Source organism: Muntiacus reevesi, chromosome 3 (genome assembly GCF_963930625.1).
Source record: "Muntiacus reevesi chromosome 3, mMunRee1.1, whole genome shotgun sequence".
NCBI classification, from domain to species: domain Eukaryota; kingdom Metazoa; phylum Chordata; class Mammalia; order Artiodactyla; family Cervidae; genus Muntiacus; species Muntiacus reevesi.
In genome coordinates this window covers 174,680,966-174,704,570 of record NC_089251.1, presented here as the reverse complement: position 1 = coordinate 174,704,570, position 23,605 = coordinate 174,680,966, and the positions used below count along the sequence as shown (strand labels likewise).

At 38.4% G+C, this 23,605-nt stretch overlaps 1 protein-coding gene across 3 annotated transcripts in view; it reads left to right on the top strand.

Annotated features, from left to right (window-relative positions):
* The window catches only part of SAMD5 (sterile alpha motif domain containing 5), a 63,611-nt gene extending 40,212 nt beyond the window's left edge, over positions 1-23,399 (top strand). Inside the window, exons 2-3 of one of the 3 annotated variants that reach the window (XR_010662469.1) lie at positions 5,537-5,594; positions 17,342-17,409. Coding sequence is in view for 2 of the 3 variants with exons in the window: in XM_065931188.1 (XP_065787260.1) it covers positions 17,342-17,404 (63 nt within the window). In the remaining variant the exon portion in view is untranslated. Of the gene's footprint in view, positions 1-5,536; positions 5,595-17,341 lie in introns of all 3 variants that reach the window. The other 2 variants (XM_065931189.1, XM_065931188.1) reach the window with 2 other exon arrangements.
* The last annotated feature ends 206 nt before the right edge of the window (positions 23,400-23,605 follow it).

Here is a 23,605-nt window from a genome sequence, read left to right as displayed (position 1 = left end):
ACCTTTTTTTAATTGAACCAATTAGAACATTATCCACCACCAGAGTGAATTCTTTAAGTAATTCAGTGGTGTAAATGTTAACTTGACACTGTAAAGGCTTATACTACATTTATAGAAACCTGTGGAGCATAAGCACTTTGTTACTCAGCCTGGAAGTTATTGTTAGATTTACTGATTCCAAAATACGACTTTCCCCTCCACCTCACAGAGATTAATTTCCTGTCCTTAGTTCTCAGTCCATTCTGATGCTGTAACACAGACTTTATTTGGGAGGAATCATGTATTTTTGAGGTTCAGTGATTTATTGACTAGCATACTGTTGGGGTTCCCTGGTGGCTCAGAGGTAAAGAATCTGCCTGCCATGCAGGAGACCCAAGTCCTGTCACTGGCATGGGAAGATCCCCTGGAGGAGGGCATGGCTACCCACTCTAGTATTCTTGCCTGGAAAATCCCTTGGACAGAGAAGGCTGGTGGGCTACAGTCCATGGGATCGCAAAGAGTCAGACACGACTGAGTGACTAACACAACACTACTACTACTAGGCGAATGTTTATTTGTTTAAGTTTTATTTATTTATTTTAAAAGCCAATTAGATCTTCACATTTCCTCAGTTGAATTTTGTTTTATAACAAGTGTCATAGAGTTCCTTGCATGAACAATAGGATGGATTGAATAAAGTAGGCAGCTGTTGTTTAAATGTTAATACAGAATTGTGGTTTTGGTGAAACTGTTGTTCTTTGGGCGCTCCCAGTGGCCAGTTCACTGACAAGAGACAGGTGGAATGTGTGTCTGCATCATGGGAAATACTGCCTTGTTTAGGAACTGAATTGGCCAAGTTCCCATAGCATCTTGGCTCTGTTTCCCCTTCACCTCCTTGTCAGTCTGTTCTCTAGAAGTCTTAAAATCACAGCATGATAAGACCAGAGGGTATCTGAAAATCATCTCATCAAACTCGGTGTTCCATAGATCAGAAGACAAGCTCGTAAAGGTTAAGGGAAATGACCCACTTTGGTGGTGGAAGCGAGAGAAATGGAGGGGTTGCCATTTTGGTTGTTAAGAAGCTACCATTCTTTTCTGACATAATTAAATTCTTGATTGTGATGCTCTTAAATGAACCATGAAATTCTAAGCGCTTCCGATGCAAGTGTGATTTTTAACTAAGGCTTTTTTCACCCCCAATCTGAATGTTAAGGTGGCAGATGCATAACTAATCTTAGCTGAATCTATATTAAGAAATCAGCAAGGTGTCTTTATTCAACTTGCATCATCTGTGAATATAATGTAGTGTCAAATAGCATGATTTTGCACATGATATCCTAAAATAAAAACAGCTCTGCCTTCAAAGTGATGGCAGAATGCAGTTACGTGAGAGGTGATTTTTACATTAGGTCCCAAAGGAAATGAGAAACACAGAAGAAAATAAGTGAAGAACTGGTTCCTAAATGTGATTTCAGCAGATGTTTATACATATTTTAAATACAGTTTTATCTGAGGGACAGAAAGTCAGCTCTTGGGATTGTGTTCCATGTCATACAAGGGAAACTCCTATCAACAAGAGGGGGTTTCTGAAATCTCTTGTTATCCTAGTTTTGAGTTGCCTGAAAGTTGTCCAGTCCATTGAACCTCTCTGTTTTTGCTTGGGGATGTTTCCATGGATCTGTATTAGTTCCAGGAAATTTCGGTCCTTTCTATTATCTCTGGAACCAGACATGATTCTTGCAGAAACTACATGGGATTATCTGTTTCTCTGTTTTTTAACATCTTTGTTACAGTGGGTCAGATTCCTAAGAGAGTAAACAATGAAAAATTGTCAGGCTTAACTGTGGAAGATTGTGTGAAGATGAAAGCAAAATATTCTGATTTAAGTCCTAAAAAAATGTTGGCCTTTAGCTTATTGAAATACTGCTGTATTCAGATGTACTGAAATACTTCTCGACTGGCATCCTCACCCATGCATGACTGGAGTGACCACGTAGTATTAAAGAAGTCGCGATTTTGGTATTTGACTTTCACTTGGTTAATCTTTTATTTTAATGTATTTGAATTTCTTCAAGAACATGATCTTAGTTTCTGATGATTCCCTTTCCTCTGTGAAAGCATCTTCTAACATGAGAAACCCAGACTCTTGAGGAATTAATCCAAGGGTCTTGAAACCCACATGGGTACCAACTACTCTCAGTGGATTTGTGCATAAATACTATGTTTCATATAAATTTATTTGAGGGAGTTCTTGAATTCTTGGTCACTCTTTTATACAACAGTGTACATTTTATTTTATTTTTCTTTATTTTTTGGCTGCATCGTGCAGCTTGTGGAATCTTAAGTTTCCTGACCAGGGATTGAACCCACATTCTCAGCAGCTAAAGCTCAGGGTCCTAACCTTTGAACCACCAGGGAATTCCTTCTTGGTCACTTTTAAAGCAACAATTTTTCTCAAAGAGTGGGAGGAAAGTAAGAAGAATATAATATGAAGTTACTCTCTTTTGTGAGTGTGTGGTGGGGTGGGGGGTGCATACACACATGCCCTGTGGCAGAAGTGGGGGGTCTTACGTTTTAAAGCAATTAAAAAGAGGTCTTTATGCTTGAACAAGCTGAGAACGACTGCTATGGGAGTTATGTTCTGTAGGGCATGCTTCACAAAGCTAAATGAAATTTTTAAAAGTTAATGGCTAGACAGTGCTTAAAGCATACACATTATTCATGATTTATTCTAATAACATTTGTGGATGACTAACTTAATAATGCTGCCGCACATCCATTATGTTTTTGTTCTGAAGATGTGTCTAAGTATCTATGCCTCCTTAGGGGTGGGTTTATATCACTCCATGATTGAATGAAGAAATAGAATTCCATGCCTGTTATGGGGCATGTGTTAGAAAAAACATTCAGACACTTATATCGGCTTACACTGTGCCAGATACTGTTCTAAACCGTCTTGCAAATATTTTCTCATTTAATTCTTATAATAACTCTCTGAAATGTAGGTAGCACTGTGGTTCCCATTTCAGATAGGAAAGAAGCACAGAGCACCTACGTGTCCATGGCCACCTGTCCAGGAAGTGGTCAGCCTGGAGTTTTCCTTCCAGAGTGAGCACGGATCTCTAACCCTGCACTGCTTCCCCCAGGATTTCGCTTCTGTCCTGGCAGGATGGGATGTGATAACTGGCAAGGAAAGCCTAGAGGATAGGCTGGTTTGGTTTGAGGAAGTAGACCCATGCTTCCTCCATTCTTCCCCACCCTCCCCGCCTCAACATCTCACACACACACATACACACACACACACGCACACGCACACACACAGCCACCCTGGACTTCCTCTGGTCACATGGCATTAGGCTACCTTGAACTGTAACTGTTTGAAACCCTCTGATTTGTGTTTTGCACCCAAACCTTCTCAGAGTATCACTTCATAACAGCAAGTGTGTGTGTGCAAAAGACCTTCAGTGTGTGATGGAACTCAATCCTATTTACATGTTTTTGCTGCTTCAGGTAACCCATTTATATGTCCTCAGTGTCCATTTGGATAAGGCCAACATTATGAGGATTATTCAGAAGACTTCATAAGTACTGTTTTGTTTTTTTAAAAACAGTTAGCTGATGGTTCTTAAGACCCAGAATGAGGGCATCAGAACTTGTGGCTTTCTTGACATTTTAAAGTGTCACTCTTTCCCCTTCCAAAACCAGAGAAGAGGTGGAGTGATGGAAAATAGCAGAGAACCCCTGAGTAGTGCTTCACTCTGGCTGCCACTAAACATGCAAATGTGCTTTCCAAGGAATTGCTAAAGAGGATTATGACAGTTGTCTTGCTTCCCTGCCCATTCCAATTTGGCAGGTGAGGTTAAAGCCCAGTAGAGGCCACGCTTCAGTGTTCGGGGAGCTGGGACTGGACGCCAAGAGACAAAGGGTTATTTTTGATCAGAATTGCCTAAGTCACTTCAAAAGCTCTCGATTTTGTAAAGGCTGGCAAGCAAAGTCCCTTTGAGAAGTGTTTCCCCCTGCTCTGTCCTTCCCCCCAAGCCAGCCTAGCTATCTTTGCAAACCCTCTCCCCAGAGGAAGAAAGTAAACTCACCTTCAAGGCAGAAGGACTATATACAGACTTCCTAGTTTTATGAGGTTGAGGCAGGTAGGGAGCCAGGAAGGTAAATGCAGAGTGATTGTAAGGAAGGAGTTATCATTGCAAAGGGCAGAATTATATTCCAGACTGATGCACTGGTCTGAGATCTACTGGTGATTTGTGTGTGTGTGTGTGTGTATGTGTGTGTGGCCCATACCTTGACTCTGGTGTCTAGAAGTGGTTTAGGCTCTGGTTCTCAATGTGTGGTCCATAGATTCTCTGGGGGGGGGGTCCCCAAGACTCAGTAGTTTGCAAGGTAATAATTATTTCATAACAATACTCTTTGACATTATTTGCCTTTTCACCTTGTGGACATTTGCATTAGTAGCACAAAAGTCACTAGGTATAAAAATGTTATCACATTAGTGCCAATCAAGGCAGTGACACTAAACTGCGTTAGTGTTTATGGCATTCTTGTACACATGCCAAAGAAAAACAATGGCCGTTTTCCTTAAAATGTCCTTGATGAAACAGTAGAAATTAGTAAGCTTGTTAAATTTTAACTTTTGAGTACATGTTTTTTAAAAAAAATTTATGTGACAAGATGATAACCACTCACAAAGATTTCTGTTGCAAATGGAAGTGAACGTGAACCTTGTCTCTTACCAACTCCTTCTGTTGTTGTCTAAGTTACTAGCGCAACTAGCTGCTTTAGTCATGGAATATCACTTTCACTTAGAAGAATACTGCAGAACAAACTATACTTACCTGTTGGATATTTGGCAGCTAAATTTCTTGAAAGTGAATAAAGTGAACCTTTCCCTGGTGGCTCAGATAGCAAAGAGTCTGCCTGCAATGTGGGAGACCCAGGTTTGATTCCTGGGTTAGGAAGATCCCCTGGAGAAGGAAATGGCAACCCACTCCAGTATTCTTGCCTGGAAAATCCTGGGAGCTTGGTGGACTACAGTCCATGGGGTCACAAAGGATCATACACTACTGAGCGACTAGTAATATTTCAAGAAAAACAATGGACAATATTTGTTAATGATAAAGTTTGAATATTTAAGTAAAACTTACATCAAAAACTTGTGTATGCCACAGTAAAACTGACAGTTTCCCAAGACTTGAAGTCTTTTTTGATTAGGTGGTGGTATAGTAGCGTATGTTTCTTTTTTGACATTGAATGATGATTAAGTGTTAACACTTAGAAGATTTGCATAACTCAGGAACCCAGTACTTTTCAAATGATTAATGCATGATATTACCAAGTCACATATAAGAAAGGATCTGTTATGAGTAGAAGGCAGACAGATTTTCATGTTGTTAATGGAGCACAAAAAGTTTATTAATATGGTTTCAGATTTCACATTGTAACTGACTTAAGAAGCTATATGTTGTCAATTTTGGCATGGTATCAAAAGAATGTCTATGATTGTCTACCTAAAAAAGCTATTAAAATATTTTCCTCTTTCTAATGACAGATTTTCTTCATATATTTCAACTAAAACAACATATTATCACAGTTCAAGTGTGGAAGATGTAAGTACTCGGTAGCCTATTAAACTAGCCATTAAAGAGATATGCAAAAATGCAAAACAATGCCATGTTTATTATTAATTTTGGGGTAAATATATTTATATTTCATAAAAATGTTATTTATGTTAACATGATGAATGTACTATTTTAATTTTTAAATGAATTAAATATTTAAAATATTTCTCATTTGCAGTTTCAAGTATGGTAAATATCAAGTTATTTTCTTTATATATGTGTTACAATTCATGAACAAAAACTCTTTGAAATCCTCAGTGATTTTTAAAACTACAAATTGTTCCTGGAACCAGATGTTTGAGAACTGCTAATATAGAAATTGCCGTGTTGACTAGCTGGAGGTTTCTGAACTATTAAAGGAGTCAAAAAAGTTCTCCAGGTTGGGAATAGTAACTCTTTCATTACATATCTTTAAGCATACGATGGAAATTATTTACATATTTTCCTCTGTGAAGTGAAGACCTCTTAGAGCTCAAATATGCTTACATTGCATGTTAAACTCTCATTCTTCAATTCTTCAATAACTGATAGCAGAATAGAAAAATTATGAAAAATTTTTAAGATTTTAAATTTTTAAAATAGAAAAAAAATGGCATTTACATTCATTTTTAACTTACTGGAAATAAAAATGTCCACGTATGTAGTATGTGATTTGTAGAGAACTACTTACAAGTAGTTACTGAAACCTTTTTTCTTATCTTATAATTTAAAGCACATCATAAATATTCAAGTATATAAACTAGTGGACATCAAGCAAAATAAAAACATTCACCCCAACTGCTGACTATTTTATATTTTTGATCTTATAGGAAATAGTTAAATCTGTCTGTATGTTTTTTTTTTTTTTTTAGTCTGCATCTTAATATACATGGAGGCCATGCAGAAACATAGTATTTGGTTTTTAATGTATTTTTTATAAATCACATTTTTCCTACATAATTAAATAGTTAGCATCATTTATTTAATAGGATGAAGTTAAAATTTTCTTATATATTATGAATGACATTAAATATAATATCTAAGTAAGTATTATGCACATTTCTTACCCTGAATAAAAATGAAATACTTTTTGCTTAAAATTACATTTGCATGTACTGCTGAAAATGAAGTGATTAAAAATACTCCTAAGCTCATTTGAGAAATTATGTATTTCTATGAAAGCGTTCCGTATTAGTTTCTGAGGGCTGTACCACAAACTGAGTGGCTTAAAGCAGCACACGTTTACTCTCTAGCAGTTGGGAGTCCAGAAGTAGGAAAACACAGTTTTGGTGAGGCCATGCTCCCTTCCAAAGCCTTGAAGGGAGAATTCTTCCTTGCTTCTCTCCCAGGGTCAGGTGGCTCCTAGCATTACTGGCCTTGTATTAACAGCTGCATCACTGCATTCTGGGTGTCTGTCTTCATGTGACTTTCTTCTCTGTGTGTGTCTCCTCTCCTCTTGAAAGGAGACCCGTGATGGCATCTACAGAGCTTGTATCATCTGCAAAGGCTTATTTCCAAGTTCACATTCTGAGATTTCAGGGGGCTTGAGTTTGGGGGGATGATATTCAACTACTGTACATTCCTGATCAAAAATGGTGGGGGGGAATTCCCCTGGTGGCCCAGTAGTTAAGATTCCTTACTTCCATTGCAGGGAGCATGGGTTCAGTCCCTGATTGGGTGAGTCCTGCATGCTGTGCAACCAAAATAAATAAGTAAATACATAAATAAATAAAACAAAAATGATGGGGAGTGCAGATGTACTTTTACAAGGGTGGACTTCACCGTTGGATAGAACTGCTCTGCCACTAATTAGCTCTTTGACACTCTCAGGGTATCTACACTAAAGCCTCAGATTCTTTGTAAAACTGATTCCAGGACAGCCATCATGTGGGCCTATGGTAAGAAGTAAAGGAGATTATGTTTAAATATGCTGTGTCCTCAGCACAGTGCCTGGCACAGAAGAAGTTTATTCAGTTACTATTAGTAGTTGTTGACTGTTGCTGAGGTAGACTGGTTATAATCATAGTATGTACTGCAAATGTAAAGAACTAAAGGAACTAAAGATCCTCTTGATGAAGATGAAAGAGGAGAGTGAAAAAGCTGGCTTAAAACTCAACATTTAAAAAACCAAGGTCAAGGCATCTGGTCTCATCACCTCATGGCAATTAGATGGAGAAAAAGTAGAAACAGTGACAGATTTTATTTTCTTGGGCTCCAAAATCACTGTGGATGGAGACTGCAGCCACAATATTAAAAGGCGCTTGCTCCTTGTAAGGACAAACGTAGACAGGGTATTAAAAAGCAGAGACATCTCTTTGCCAAGAAAGCTATGGTTTTTCCAGTAGTCATGTATGGATGTAGGAGTTGGACTATAAAGAAAGCTCAACACTGAAGTATTGATGCTTTTGAACCGTGGTGTTAGAGAAGGTTCTTGAGAGTCCCTTGGACTGCAGGGAGATCCAACCAGTCCATCCTAAAGGAAATCAGTCCTGAATATTCATTGGAAGGACTGATGCTGAAGCTGAAACTCCAATACTTTGGCCACCTGTTGAGGAGAGCTGACTCATTGGAAAAGACCCTGATGCTGGGAAAGATTGAGGGCAGGAGGAGAAGGGGACGACAGAGGATGAGATGGTTGGATGGCATCACCGACTTGATGGACATGAGAAGCCACGTCTCCTGCATCTCCTGCATTGCAGGTGCATTTTTACCACTGAGCCACCTGGAAAGCCCTAGTATTCAGTGTACTGTAGCATGTATCATTTTTTCTATTCTGGACTTCTTTTGAGGGTTTCTAGGTCTTTGTCTTATCAGTATTTTGGGTAGCTTTTGGAGACTTTGAAACATAGTACAGAAAAACTCTAAATGCCCTTTCACTGTAATCCCATGACTGCCCTGCCCAGCCCAGCCGAATCTGTCCTCTTGGAACTGTCAAACTGATTTCATGTCACAATTCTCTTGGTGACTGTTTCAGACCACCCCCCACCCCATGCCACCTTTGGGTGCCTTAAAACTCTACCCTTGCCCCCCACTTCCCCTTCTGCAGATGGCCTTGGCTATGTCATTACCTAGAACGTCGAGTCTATTGCACAAGATCTCCCTCCCTCGCCTCTCGTTCATCTCAAAGTGTGTTGGCATCTTTGCCCATCTGTTCTTTGTTCCCTCTGTTTCTGGTGAAGAATTACCCTCTCCCCTGTAAGACTAATCTGTCCTCTGGGTATCTACTCTTGGCTCTGGTCATAATTATGGCCCATAATTATCCCTTTGTTTTCTTGCATTTGGTCTCTCTCCATGGAACCCTTCCACTCCTTCTATAAATGTGCCCAGATCCTTCCTTGTTCTTAAAAGCACTGTCCCCTCCAGCTACTATTTTGCCTCCTTAACTGTGCTATTATATTTCTTGAAAGTGTAGTGACTTAGCCTCAGCTTCATGTTGTGACCAGCTGTTAATTATTATAAAATTTCTGAAAGAACAATTCAGAATCCCTAACAGTTCAACTCCTGATAATTTCTTCCTGGTAGAGATAAGACAGGACCAACTCTGGGCAGTGAGGGAGGTCCCGGGCCTCTTGTCTCCTTGAGTTTTCTGCAGCTTGCAGACCACAGCCCTGTGGGCTGCTCTCCAGGTGGGGGAATTTTAGCATATTTGGAATATGCGATGTATACAATAAAGTGCTTTTAAGAAATCTGGAATTTACATAGCTATTCAGTTGGAAAAATTATAAAGCCAGTTAATGCCTGAAGGAGAGAGTAAACAAAGACGCTTTTGTCTTTTAACCTCTGAGTTTTTTCCTGAGAGTTTGCTGAATAAGAAGGGGTAGGAAAATTTCCATCCTCTCCAGTATACTTTCCATTTGCTGAAAAGCTGCAAATTTCTTTTTCTTTTCTTTTTTTTTCTTAAATAGTTGGAGGCTAATTACTTCACAACATTTCAGTGGGTTTTGTCATACATTGACATGAATCAGCCATGGAGTTACATGTATTCCCCATCCCGATCCCCCCTCCCACCTCCCTCTCCACCCAATTCCTCTGGGTCTTCCCAGTGCACCAGGCCCGAGCACTTGTCTCATGCATCCCACCTGGGCTGGTGATCTGTTTCACTATAGATAATATACATACTGTTCTTTCGAAACATCCCACCCTCACCTTCTCCCACAGAGTTCAAAAGTCTGTTCTGTACTTCTGCGTCCCTTTTTCTGTTTTGCATATAGGGTTATCATTACCATCTTTCTAAATTTCATATATATGTGTTAGTATGCTGTAATGTTCTTTATCTTTCTGGCTTACTTCACTCTGTATAATGGGCTCCAGTTTCATCCATCTCATTAGAACTGATTCAAATGAATTCTTTTTGACAGCTGAGTAATATTCCATGGTGTATATATACCACAGCTTCCTTATCCATTCGTCTGCTGATGGGCATCTAGGTTGCTTCCATGTCCTGGCTATTATAAACAGTGCTGCGATGAACATTGGGGTGCACGTGTCTCTTTCAGATCTGGTTTTCTCAGTGTGTATGCCCAGAAGTGGTATTGCTGGGTCATATGGCAGTTCTTTTTCCAGTTTTTAAAGAAATCTCCACACTGTTTTCCATAGTGGCTGTACTAGTTTGCATTCCCACCAACAGTGTAAGAGGGTTCCCTTTTCTCCACACCCTCTCCAGCATTTATTGCTTGTAGACTTTTGGATAGCAGCCATCCTGACTGGCGTGTAATGGTACCTCATTGTGGTTTTGATTTGCATTTCTCTGATAATGAGTGATGTTGAGCATCTTTTCGTGTGCTTGTTAGCCATCTGTATGTCTTCTTTGGAGAAATGTCTGTTTAGTTCTTTGGCCCATTTTTTGATTGGGTTATTTATTTTTCTGGAAATTGAGCTTCAGGAGTTGCTTGTATATTTTTGAGATTAATCCTTTGTCTGTTTCTTCATTTGCTATTATTTTCTCCCAATCTGAGGGCTGTCTTTTCACCTTACTTATAGTTTCCTTTGTTGAACAAAAGCTTTTAATTTTCATTAGGTCCCATTTGTTTATTTTTGCTTTTATTTCTGATATTTGGGAGGTGGGTCATAGAGGATCTTGCTGAGATTTATGTCAGAGAGTGTTTTGCCTATGTTCTCCTCTAGGAGTTTTATAGTTTCTGGTCTTACATTTAGATCTTTAATCCATTTTGAGTTTATTTTTGTGTATGGTGTTAGAAAGTGTTCTAGTTTCATTCTTTTACAAGTGGTTGACCAGTTTTCCCAGCACCACTTGTTAAAGAGGTTGTCTTTTTTCCATTGTATATCCTTGCCTCCTTTGTCAAAGATAAGGTGTCCATAGGTTCGTGGATTTATCTCTGGGCTTTCTATTCTGTTCCATTGATCTATATTTCTGTCTTTGTGCCAGTACCATACTGTCTTGATGACTGTGGCTTTGTAGTAGAGTCTGAAGTCAGGCAGGTTGATTCCTCCAGTTCCATTCTTCTTTCTCAAGATTACTTTGGCTATTCGAGGTTTTTTTGTATTTCCATACAAATTGTGAAATTATTTGTTCTAGTTCTGTGAGAAATACCGTTTGTAGCTTGATAGGGATTGCATTGAATCTATAGATTGCTTTGGGTAGAATAGCCATTTTGACAATATTGATTCTTCCAATCCATGAACACGGTATGTTTCTCCATCTGTTTGTGTCCTCTTTGATTTCTTTCATCAGTGTTTTATAGTTTTCTATGTATAGGTCTTTTGTTTCTTTACGTAGATATACTCCTAAGTATTTTATTCTTTTTGTTGCAATGGTGAATGGTATTGTTTCCTTCATTTCTCTTTCTGTTTTTTCATTGTTAGTATATAGGAATGCAGGGGATTTCTGTGTGTTAATTTTATATCCTGCAACTTTACTATATTCATTGATTAGCTCTAGTAATTTTCTGGAAGAGTCTTTAGGGTTTTCTATGTAGTGGATCATGTCATCTGCAAACAGCGAGAGTTTCACTTCTTCTTTTCCTATCTGGATTCCTTTCACTTCTTTTTCTGCTCTGATTGCTGTGGCCAAAACTTCCAACACTGTGTTGAATAGTAGTGGTGAGAGTGGGCCTCCTTGTCTTGTTCCTGATTTCAGGGGAAATGCTTTCAATTTTTCAACATTGAGGGTGATGCTTGCTATGGGTTTGTCATATATAGCTTGAAAAGCTGCAGATTTAATCCCGAGTGAAGCCTAGAACTCTTGTGAATCCAGAGAAGGTGGTGAGTAGCAGTGAAGTTTGTTATAACCTATTTAGTTTTGTCCAGGAACTAGCTAGTAAGTCATTACTTCGCAAGGACACACCATACATGAAGACAGGATAGCTGTAAAGAACGGTTTATAATGCATTTGGGTATTTGTGTTTACAGTCAAAAAAAGAAAGTATACATAGATCATTCTGGAGAGGGCAAACGTTTTTCTAGTCTATAGGATCCCTAAGAAACCTACCCTGTGAAACTCCTGTAGCAGGAAAAAGGACACCCACGCCAGCTCATTGTATAACATGACATTGTGTCACCAAGATTGTTGTTCAGGGAGTCAGCCTCTACCTTCCCAGCAGCTCAGAGGCGCCCCTCAGAGGCGAGGCACTGAAAGGTGACCATGAAGATACCAATGGGATTAGTGAACATACTGACTTTTTTTTCTCTCTGCCATGTAGGCAAAGGTACCTATATTCCTATCTGACTCGCTAGACTGAAATTTCTTAATAGCAACTTAGTTTACTGAGAAATTGGATGTAAAAATTATACTGTGGACAGTTGAATCAGCCAGCAGTAATAGTATGTGACGTGCCCTATAATATTCCCAGGTTGGATATGGCTGTTGTTTTTCAGAGGCCAAGTCGAGTTCGACTCTTTGCAACCCCATGTTCTGCAGCAAGGCAGGCTTCCTTGTCCCTCACCATCTCCCAGAGTTTGCCCAAGTTCATGTCCATTGAATCAGTGATGCCATCCAACCATCTCATCCTCTGTTGCCCTCTTTTCGTCTACCTTCAGTCTTTCCCCAATTCAGGGTCTTTTCCGGTGGGTCGGCTCTTTGCATCATGTGGCTGAGGATTGGAGCTTCAGCTTCAACATCTATCCTTCCAATGAATATTCAGGGTTGATTTCCTTGAGGATTTACTGGTTTGATCTCTTGCTGGACAAGTGACTCTCAAGAGTCTTCTCCAGCAGCACAGTTCAAAAACATCAATTTTTTGGCACTCTGCCTTCTTTACGGGCCAACTCTCACATCCATACATGACTACTGGAAAGACCATAGCCTTGACTATATGAACTTTTGTCTGCAAAGTGATGTCTGCTTTTTAATACACTCTCTAGATTTGTCATAGCTCTCCATCCTAGAAGCAGTCATCATCTAATTTCATGGCTGCAGTGGATATAAAGAAGTATAAAATGTGGTTATGCCTTTGGAGAAATTTGAAGCTAAAATGAGACTGTATTTATACACACCTGCCACCCCCCCAGTCTGTTAGAATATTACCAATCTTCCTTGGATCCATAGTGATTGGTAGTGTGACATGGCTAAATGTTGAGAAAGTCATGTGGTAAAAAAAATCTTGTATATCATCATGTTATATATACATATATATGTATATCATGCATGATCATAACATCATGCATCATGCATGCATGCATTTGCATCATGCAAAACTTGTACCGTTATTTTTTATTAATTTTTTTCCTAAGAGATAGTTGACCCACCCCCTATTGTAAGGAAATTGTATGGACTATTGTACAGTCACCAGTTTGTTGTTTTTTTTTTTTTAAATCTCAGCCACCAAATGTGGAGAATTTATTGGTTCTACATCTGCAGTGGGGCTACATCCTTTTAAATAATATCACAATAGCAAAATGACTTCTAAATGGCTTAGCCTGCATCTGACACTGATTGCCTTTTAATTAGGGGGAGATTAGAAGCTAAAAAGAGTAACAGACCTGAAGTCAGTTAAAAATCAGAATCATCAGCTGAGAAAAAAAAACACACATTATCTCATAAGACTTAATATTTAGCCACAGGATAATAGTTTTTTTATTCTTTAAAGAACTTTTTCTGTGCCTCTGTCCACCCCCTTCGTTTCTGCAATTGGAACTCTAACAGATTAGAATTGCCAGATAGGTGGAAAATGAAAGACTTCCTCCCTTCTTCTCTCACCCTCCTTAATAGCCTAGACCAAATAAAACTGAGAAAGCCGCAATTCAGCCCAGGAATTAGGTTTGTATGGCCCTGAGGTCAGAACTCTGAGTGTCTCAAAGCAGGTCGGGGAAGAATTAGGCCAGCTAGGGTTGTAAACAGTTTAGTAATATCTCCTCAGAAATAGATAATAATTTGACACATTACAGACTGCTGGCATTCAACTTTTGTAAACTCTGTCTGTAAAAACAGTAAAGCTTCGAGAGCACTAGTAGAACCAAAAATATAATTTACCATTTATTGGTCCTGTGATCTCCCTTGATAGCTCAGTTGGAAAGGAATCCTCCTGCAATGCAGGAGACAAGGTTCCATCCCTGTGTTGGGAGGATTCCCCTGGAGAAGGGAAAGGCTACCCACTCCAGTATTCTGGCCTGGAGAATTCCATGGACTGCATAGTCCATGGGGTTGCAAAGAGTTGGACACGACTCAGCTACTTTCACTCACTCATTTATTGGTCCAGAGATGGATTTTTGTGAGTTTTGAGAAAGGACCAGATTTGAGGCAGTTTCTTTCATTACTTTTTATAAGTCAACCTAGCTGTATATCCAAAGAAGGCTGTAAGTGCTTTTAGATGTGTGTATGTGTGTGTTCTCAGTCATGTATGACTCTTTGTGACCCCATGGGCTATAACCTGGCAGGCTCCTCTGTCCATGGGATTTCCCAGGCAAGAATATTAGAGAGGGTTGTCATTTCCCCATTCAGGGAATCTTCCTGACCCAGGGACTGAACACATGTCTCTTGTGTCTCCTGCATTGGCGTCACCTGGAAAGCCCAAACGTATATAAAACAGATTGTTATTTTCCTTGGAGGAATCAAGAAAGGGCTTCTTTTTTTCTCTCTGTAGGAATATGTTGGATAACTTAGGGGGAAGATGAAGTGGAAAAATCTGAGCTGGACTGGCATCGCCTGTTTGCCCATAAGACATCTTTTTAGCGGTTATCTCCTAATGCTGACCAGAGTTGTAAACATCTGTTCATTTCTCTTCTGCTTGAAGAGTAGGATCTGTAAGGAGCAGTATCTAGGATGTCACAGTGCATGCCAGGTGCCAGAGCTCCAAGGAGCCTTCCTAGCAGGGAAATTACTAATGTTTCCTCTGATCATGAAGCAACATGTGCTCCGCTAATTACTGTTCTCTGAGACCGCTCTCACATCTTGAAACTCTCCATGACCCAACTGCGGAAATCCTGTTTGTCTGCCTCCCACCCTTTCCCCCAAAGAATGAAAACTAGCAAATGGCAAGGCTGGGCTTGTTTAATCAATGCAGTTTGTTTTTGCTGAACCTAAGACACAAGAGGTTTCAGTTGAGACTGTTAGCTTGATACTAGATTTGTGAATGACTTTGTGGTCCACATCTTTAGCTGAGTTTAATGTGAAGGGTGCTTACTTTTACTAGATGATAGCCTGTCCAAGACATTTTCTTTATGTCCATAGGTTCCTGGAAGACAATGATCTTTAACACGGTGACCTTTCATGGTTGGCAGGGGTATCTTGCTGACCTCAGGCAGAGCTGTATCAGGCGCAGTGTGACATCTGAGAATCTTTTGTTTTAATAAGAGTCTCCTCAAGATGGTGTCTCCTTCCTTGGTGACTCTGTCAAAATTCAGCTGTAGTCTTCCTGAGGTCTTTTGTTGTTCAGTTGTTCAGTCACTCAGTCGTGTCCAATTCTTTGTGACCCCATGGGCTGCAGCACACCAGGCTTCCCTGTCCATCACCAGCTCCCAGAGCTTGCTCAAACTCATGTCCTTCGAATTGGTGATGCCATCCAACTATCTCATCCTCTCTCATCCCCTTCTCCTCCTGCCTTCAGTCTTTCCCAACATCAGGGTCTTTTCTAATGAGTTGGCTCTTGGTTGCCCTAATGCTGTAACCAGAGGCTCTTTCTGGTTTTTCAGGTAGAAATAGCAAGTTATCTCACACTCTAAAGCAAATACATTTTTGTTGCAGCACTTTTTCATTTATTCATTTATTGGAGCATTTAAAATGAAACAGTTTTGCCTTCATGTTAAGCTAAACTTAGCCTCACTTCTCCCCTCAAAAAACAAAAAACAAAAAACTTAGCTTGTCAAGTTAGATCAAACATTGCTTTTACATAGTTTATAATAGGATCTTGATTTTCATAGAAGAATTGTTTACCTTGGATATGGGTTTATCTGAGTGACTATTTGAATATATTAGAGAGTAGTAAGATATTATTACTTGGTATTACAGGGATGAAAAGATCTGAAAACAGCCTGATTCTCTGGGGAAAGAAACTTTCTGAGCATGGCTAGTAATACTTTCTATCCATTTAGATGCAATTGTTGGATGGTTTTACCCAAAGTAATTAATAGTGACATATTAGTTAACATATTGCTATCAGCAGGTGGTTATTTGAGCACGGGTGAACATGGCATGTGCTAAAACAAATTAATGTACCCTAGAGAAATGTGCAGAATCATTTTTTAAAATCTTTCAATAATGCCTGCAATACAATTTTTTTGCAAGAGATAAAACTGGGGGTAACACTGGAGAGTTGTAGACTAGAGAAAAAAATGAAAGAGAGCAAGAGTGATTCAACCTTTTCCAAAAGCTTTTTCAGTTAAACAACAATAAAAACAAACACTCTAAGAAAACAAGTAAATGGTTGAATCCAAGCAGCACAGTCTGCCGGTCATATCAAAAATCATGGGAGAGACCGAGGCATCCTCATTCTTCCTTTGCACTCTTTTTTTCCCTCTCCTTTGTCCTTTCTGATCTGTCAAGGGACTCTTGGCCCAGGGCATAACAGTGACAGATGGGCAGGAAACTGTAATCTGTTGCTGCTTTTCATTTGTGGAGGAATCACAGTGACCATGAAGGGGTTAAAACTGTCAACACCAATCAGAACTTGGAGATAATTAGTGTAATATCAATCCCAGAACACTGGTGCCGATGACCACACAATAGCAGATGAATTCTGCTAGGTTATTGCTTTGTAAGAAATCCTTATTCATCTCTGTCCAGCTTATGCACAAATATGCTTTTTAATGCCTATGTGAAAAAGTTACTGTTTGTGTACACAAACGATTATGATTAAAGATGATTGTGAATCTTTTATTTGGGAAGGTGCATTTTGAATTAGCATTTACACAGACAAGCTGGGTAGATACATACCTCCTGAGCATGAGCTAGGTAGCGTTTGAAATATTTTGCAGTAAGTTGACTGATATTCTATGACTAAGGCTGCCAAAGTGTAGAATTGAGTGATGTGATTTAGGAAGGCAAACTATTACAAGATGTATTTTTTTAAAATTGTTTTTTTTACTTTCCTATTCTCATAAGAAACATTAAAGGAAAGAGAAGTAAACCTTTTAAAAAAAAACAAATACAGGCTTGAGAAGAATAAAATACATTTTCTTCTTATTAGCTTCAAAGAGAAAATTGATTGATAAACAACAGAGTCTTAAAGTTAGTTTTCAAAAGTCCATATGGTAACCAGAAAGGGACAAGTATGACTTAAAAAATGGAGCAGAAATCCATGATGGACTAGGGGAAGAATGGGTAAAAGAGAACTTAAATAACCCCGATATGTTCAAATCCACAGGTCCCAATGGCTGGCATCCTAGAGTTCTTAATGAATTGGCCGAAGTCATCACAGAACCGCTAGATATCATTTTTGAAAACTCGTGGAGGACTGATAAGGTGCCTGAAGACTGGAAAAGGGCATATTTAGAACCTTCTTTCAAAAAGGGAAATGGATGATGACCCTGGAAATACTCATCAGCCTAACTTTTTGCTTGGAAAAATTCTGGAATTATCAACTTAGTACACTGGATAACACATTCATAATAGCTAGATAAAAGGCAGTGAAATATCACACATGAAGAAGTACCGAATTCATTTTTTTTTAAAAAACATACCATTGTTAGAAATAGTCTTTTGCGTGTTTGGGGGTTCAGCCCTCCATACTGTAAATTCTTGATAGAAACAAATGAGACTGGCTAAAGCTTTTGGTTAATCTAATTTTAAGTGTGTAATACAAGAGAAAAAAGTTTCTGGCAATAGCTAGACATTACATCATTTCTAAATTAGCCTTTAACTTGAGAATAGTCATTTTAATTTTGTATTTAAACATTTTTTTTTCCACTTCATATAAGATTGTGTTTTCATAGGTTGAGATATTTTACATAATTCTATATAGAATAGTTTGGTGAAGGAACTCTTAAGTGCTATTTATATAGGTGTTTCACATATAGGTACAATGATAACGGTGACAAATTTATGTTCCTTACAAGATACACTTCTAAGGAAAGAAAAGCAAATGAAGAAACTTTTTTCTAACTTCTGTTTTTAAATTTCATCTGACTGAACTTGAGTGTTGGGACTTGTAAGGGAGTCTTACTCTGACATACATTGAGCAAGGGCCAGCTTTGTGGCTTGATGGCTGGTTTTCCTCAGCCCTGGCCGCTGCTATGGCCCAGATTGCCTCCCCAGATTCTGATTTCAGGCCTTTGGTGGAGGGTGAGCAGTGGGAGTGGATCTTAAGAGCTCTTTATAACCAGAGCCTAGAAGGAGAGTAGAAGGAGGTGAGAGGAGGAAATGAAGATGAATCTTGAATTTTTTCTGCTTCCTGATGTTCTTGCCTTTGAATGTTGGCCGTTTTCTTTTCTGCTTAGAGAATGCAACCATGTTGAGAAGACCAAAAACTTAGTTGAAAGGAGACCATCAAAAAGATCTAGAAACATAGCCAGCCCCACGGTCAAACAACTTCTGAGAGCAGCTAGGCAGTACTGTATTCCAAAGTCTTCTCTGCAGTGCTTAGATGTACATAAAAGATAAAAGTTTACATCACACAATACTCAAGAGTAGGAAACTCTCAGAAAAAAAAGAAATTTACCTTCATTTTTTCCTGGTGCATACTGGAATTGGGTAGGCAGTTAAGGTCTCCAAGGGCCATTTTAATCACTTTAAAAATATCAGGTTTACATAGTTTAGCCACTTCTAAAGATTAATTTAGACTGGGTAAAGTCAGTCTCATTCTTAAGTACAAATGCAAGGAAATTAAGCTCTGAAAGTATGTATACATTGTCTTTTAAACAACATGCTGTAGCTTGCAGCTCTGTAAGAGTTATATTCTAATCAACCTTTCATCATTATTTTTTTAAGTGAACTACAGTCTTTAAAATTTTCAAACTAGGGTTTTTTTTTTGTTTTTCATGGAGTGGGGATCTCTATTAGATTATAGATATGATTTATTGTGATAATAAATGGCTTCCTGTTCTAGACCTCATTTCCAGGTGCAGCATCTGTGGCAGATTTATTTCACAGATGTACATTTTCATGCATTTGTTGAATTGTTGCTGGAGAGGACCTGATTTCTGAAAAATCTATTATTTTCACCCTGGGTATTATGATGCAATCTACAGGAACTAGAAAATTCTTCAGTCATTTCAAGTTTGAGTTTCTATTTGTATAATGTGTAACTTCAGTTATTTTGCCAAGTTTAAATCTTCTCTTTGGGTTTGCTCTGGAAATTTGAAAATGATAATCCTCTACCTACATTGCCAGGAGGAATATCAACAATCTCAGGTATGCAGATGATACCACTCTGGCAAAATGGCAGAATGTGAAGAGGAACTAAAGAGACTTTTGATGAGGGTGAAAGAGGAGAGTGAAAAAGCTGGCTTGAAAGTCAGCATTCAAAAAACAAAGATGATGGCATCCAATCCCATGACTTTATGGCAATTAGATGGGGAAACAATAGAAACAATGACAGACTATTTTCTTGGGCTCCAAAATGACTGCAGATGGTGACTGCAACCATGAAATTAAAAGATGCTCGCTCCTTGGAAGAAAAACTATGGCAAACCTAGACAGCCTATTAAAAAGCAGAGGCATCACTTTACGGATAAAGGTCCATATAGTCAAAGCTATGGTTTTTTTCCAGTAGTCATGTATGGATGTGGGAGTTGGACCATAAAGATGACTGAGTGGGCTAAGAATTGATGCTTTTGAACTGTGGTGCTGGAGAAGACTCTTGAGAGTCCCTTGGACTGTAAGGAAATCAAACCAGTCAATCCTAAAGGAAATCAGTCCTGAATATTCATTGGAAGGACTGATGCTGAAGCTGAAGCTCCAATACCTTGGCCAACTGTGTGAAGAGCTGACTCATGGGAAAAAACCCTACTCATAGGAAAAGATCCTGATGCTGGGAAAGACTGAAGAAGGCAAAAGGAGAAGGGGGCAGCAGAGAGTAAGATGGTTGGATAGCATTACCCACTCAACAGACATGAATTTGAGCAAACTTGGGGAGAATGGAGGACAGAGGAGCTGTGATGTTCTGCAGTCCACGAAGTGGCAAAGAGTTACGTGACTTAGCAACTGAACAACAACAGCAATCTACATTAAAAGGCACAATCTAGAACAGTGAAATAGCCTATGGATTTTAAAGATTTCTTACCTGAAAGTAGAGGAAGAAAACTTTAAAATAAGCAGGAAAGTATTGAAGGAAGTCGATTAATTCCTTTGCATTAAATGAAGATGGGTTAAGAGTTAGACTATAGATATGAGAAAGGAAGTAATCTTACCATGGAATTGTATCTGTAGATAATAATGCTTAAGAAGAGTAATTTTTGACAGTGTTTTTTCCTTTTACCTAATATTCATGGTATCCTTAATTTTTTAAAGGGAAGGAACTAATGGAGGCATAAATAAATATATTATCAAAACTAGAAGATTATCTTGATTTGTATTTCCTAGACCATCAAGAGAGGTTAATTATAGACTTCATAATATTGAGGAATTGGGAGGATTATAGCAAAATTTTCTTCATTTGATCTAAAATTTTTGAGGTGAAGATCTTACTCACATATTCTTGGCAGAGTGAATGCATAATTTTAAGAGTTCTTTCCTCACAAAGGAATTTAAATCAATTTAGAATAGCTATTACTCAGGCACTTTTTCAGTCTAGAGAAATTTATAGCATCTTGATGTTGTGAAATTAATAACAGAAACAGTAAGCATTGAGTTTTTATTTTGGAGTTCCTCAGATCTGAATTCAAATTCTAGAATCATGTTGATAGCTTTTTCCTGTGATGATTCTATTAGAAACATAAGCTAACTATTATATATAAAAATAGATAACTAATAAGGACCTCCTTACTATATAGCACAGGGAACTCTAGTGAATACTCTGTAATGACCTATATGGGAGAAGAATCTAGAAAAAAGACTGGATATATGTATTTGTATAACTGATTCACTGTACTATACACATGAAACTGGCTCAACATTGTAAATCAATGATACTTCAATAAAAATTGTAAAAAAAGAAGACAAACTGAGATGGTAGCATGGGAAATGATCTTAAACAATCAAAGACTTTTTATCCTTGTCCATAAAATGGGAAGAATAAATACCCTTCCTTAATTCTTAAGAGGCTTAAGAGTTCTGCAGCATACACCCATGCAGTTCATGGTCTTTGATACATAGGAGGTGCACATTGCCTCACTCTCTTGCCTTCTTTTTTCCCTGTTATAAAAGAGATTACCTTAAAACTAACTAGACCACTCAGGCATAAGTGGACTTGTCCTTGTGGCTCTCTTAAACCTACTGAATAAGGCCCTTTGCTTTCTTTTGTGTGTGTGTGTGCGCATTTAGTCGCTCAGTCCTGTCTGACTCTTTGCAACCCCATGGACGGGAGCCCACCAGGCTCCTCGGTCCATGGGATTTCCCTGCCAAGAATACTAGAGTGGGTTGCCATTTCTTTCTCCAGGTGATCTTCCCCACCCAGGGATTTAACCCACATCTCTTGCATCTCTTGCATTGCAGGCAGATTTTTTACCACTATGGCACCTGGGAAACCCTTGCTTTCTTTTAGCAAGGATAAAACAGGGTTTCAGTGCCTGCTTATAGTAGGGTTGAATAAGTGTTTATTGATAGAATGAAAAGACTGTGATTTTTAAAAACAATGAACCAATGACTAAGGTCAGTGTTTTTCAAGTCTGGGGAAATAGTCACTTATAAAGGAACTCTTTAATTTACCTTTTTTTAAAACAGCTCTAGATTTATAAATTTGCCCTGAAAATTAGTGTGGACAAACGTGCATTTTCCTCTCATTTTGTGACTGTGATTTACAAGTTAGGAGTGCACATGGGCATTCCCCCATAGCCTTTTCTGAGATAAATCCAGCCAAGACACAAAGCAGATAATGGTGGATCGGCAAACTCTTTTCTAGATGAAGAGAAACCAGATGTGCTATGCCTGGGATGCACCTGCCAGCAAACAGATGAGCCTGTCTGGTTTGTTGTCAGTGAAGAGTCTGGATGTTGTAAAAAGGTCTTTCCGTAAGCATTGAACAGTAACAAAAAAGAAGGAAAATTTAGTTCTTGGACAAAACGATTAATATTTACATGCGATATTTAATTATGTGTTAAAATATCATGTTCAGACAGAGGGTTTCTGAATTTCAAAATAAAGAAGAAGATTATATCCAGAGACATATGCAAGATATAAGCAAGAGCTTCACCTTAAATGGCCAGACCTCCATTCAGACCAAGGATGGAGTAATAGGGAATACTTAGAAGAGATCAGCTGACAACTTGTGCTTAGAAGAAAGCCATCATAGATTATAGATGCTGTATTAAATTAAACAAAATAAGTTGTGCAGAGCAAAGTGAATCAGCTAGGCTTTCTCTTTTAGATTTCCTAATTTTATTCTTATTAATAGTCCGAGTGGTAATCAATGAAGCATTCCTACATCAGATGTTTTACACGATCAGATTCTTTGATTTGAAAATCCTCTTCAGCTGTCTGTTATTAATCTCTTAAGGAGATAAAATATAATCATTTTCTATTTCATGATCACTATTTTAGATATTTCCATAAAAGGAAAAAAAAAGAACAGTAGTTCAGGAAAATGAACAACCTTACTTTTTTTAACTGATCAAAATAGAGATTTTCTTTTAAATTGTTTAAATTCCTAGAAATTAAATTTTATTTTTTATTGTTATTTTTAAAAGATAATGTTTAGAGGAAAATTGGAGGTTAAAGACTACTTCAAAGATCTTGGTGGTTTTTTTTTTTTTTTCTTTTTAACAATTTGGCCAGAATTTCTTCCACTAGAACAAAAGGAAAGAAGTTGGCTATTTAATGTTGATGAGAAGTACCTTTTATAGATATATTCTGTACCATGCCCTTTGTCAGATGAATTTTCCTTTGTTATTCCAAAAATTGAGATGCTGTATTGAGTATCTTGAGGGCAAAGTGGGATATTGATTAAGACAAATGTTAGAAATTCTGTTGTTCATTGAAGTTGTTGCTCAGCTTGATAAGCTGGACAGTATTCTTGGATACCCTGTGGGTTATGAAAGCATTGTTCTTTGAAAAGTTTTGATCATACAAAAATGTGTGCATGGGCCTGAAAAAGCACCTTGTGTCTGTCTAGCTAGTAGAGCAGAGATGCACTCTAAATGGAAGTTTCCCTGTGGTTTTGTGTATGTAATTGCCATTGACACCTTTTTCCTTTCAGTTAGCATTTGAAAAAGGGACTGTGTGAATTGGAAGCTGAATTGGAACCATGTTATGAACCCTGGAATGTATGCTGGTGCAGCTCTGTGATCTGCAAACATATGTCCTCTGTTCAATAAATGTTACAGCTTTCACTGCGATTCCCGCCTTGGCTCTTGTGTGATCATTTACATTTCAATGAATGGGACCTAGTATGTGCGTTATTTAAATGGATGATATATAAATGTTTACGATACTGGAGCATTATGGTTAGCATGGGAAATCAGAGTGCTAACACAGAAGAAAGGAGAAAGCCTGGCTCCCCACACTGCGTGCAAAATTCAAATAAATCCTTAATGAT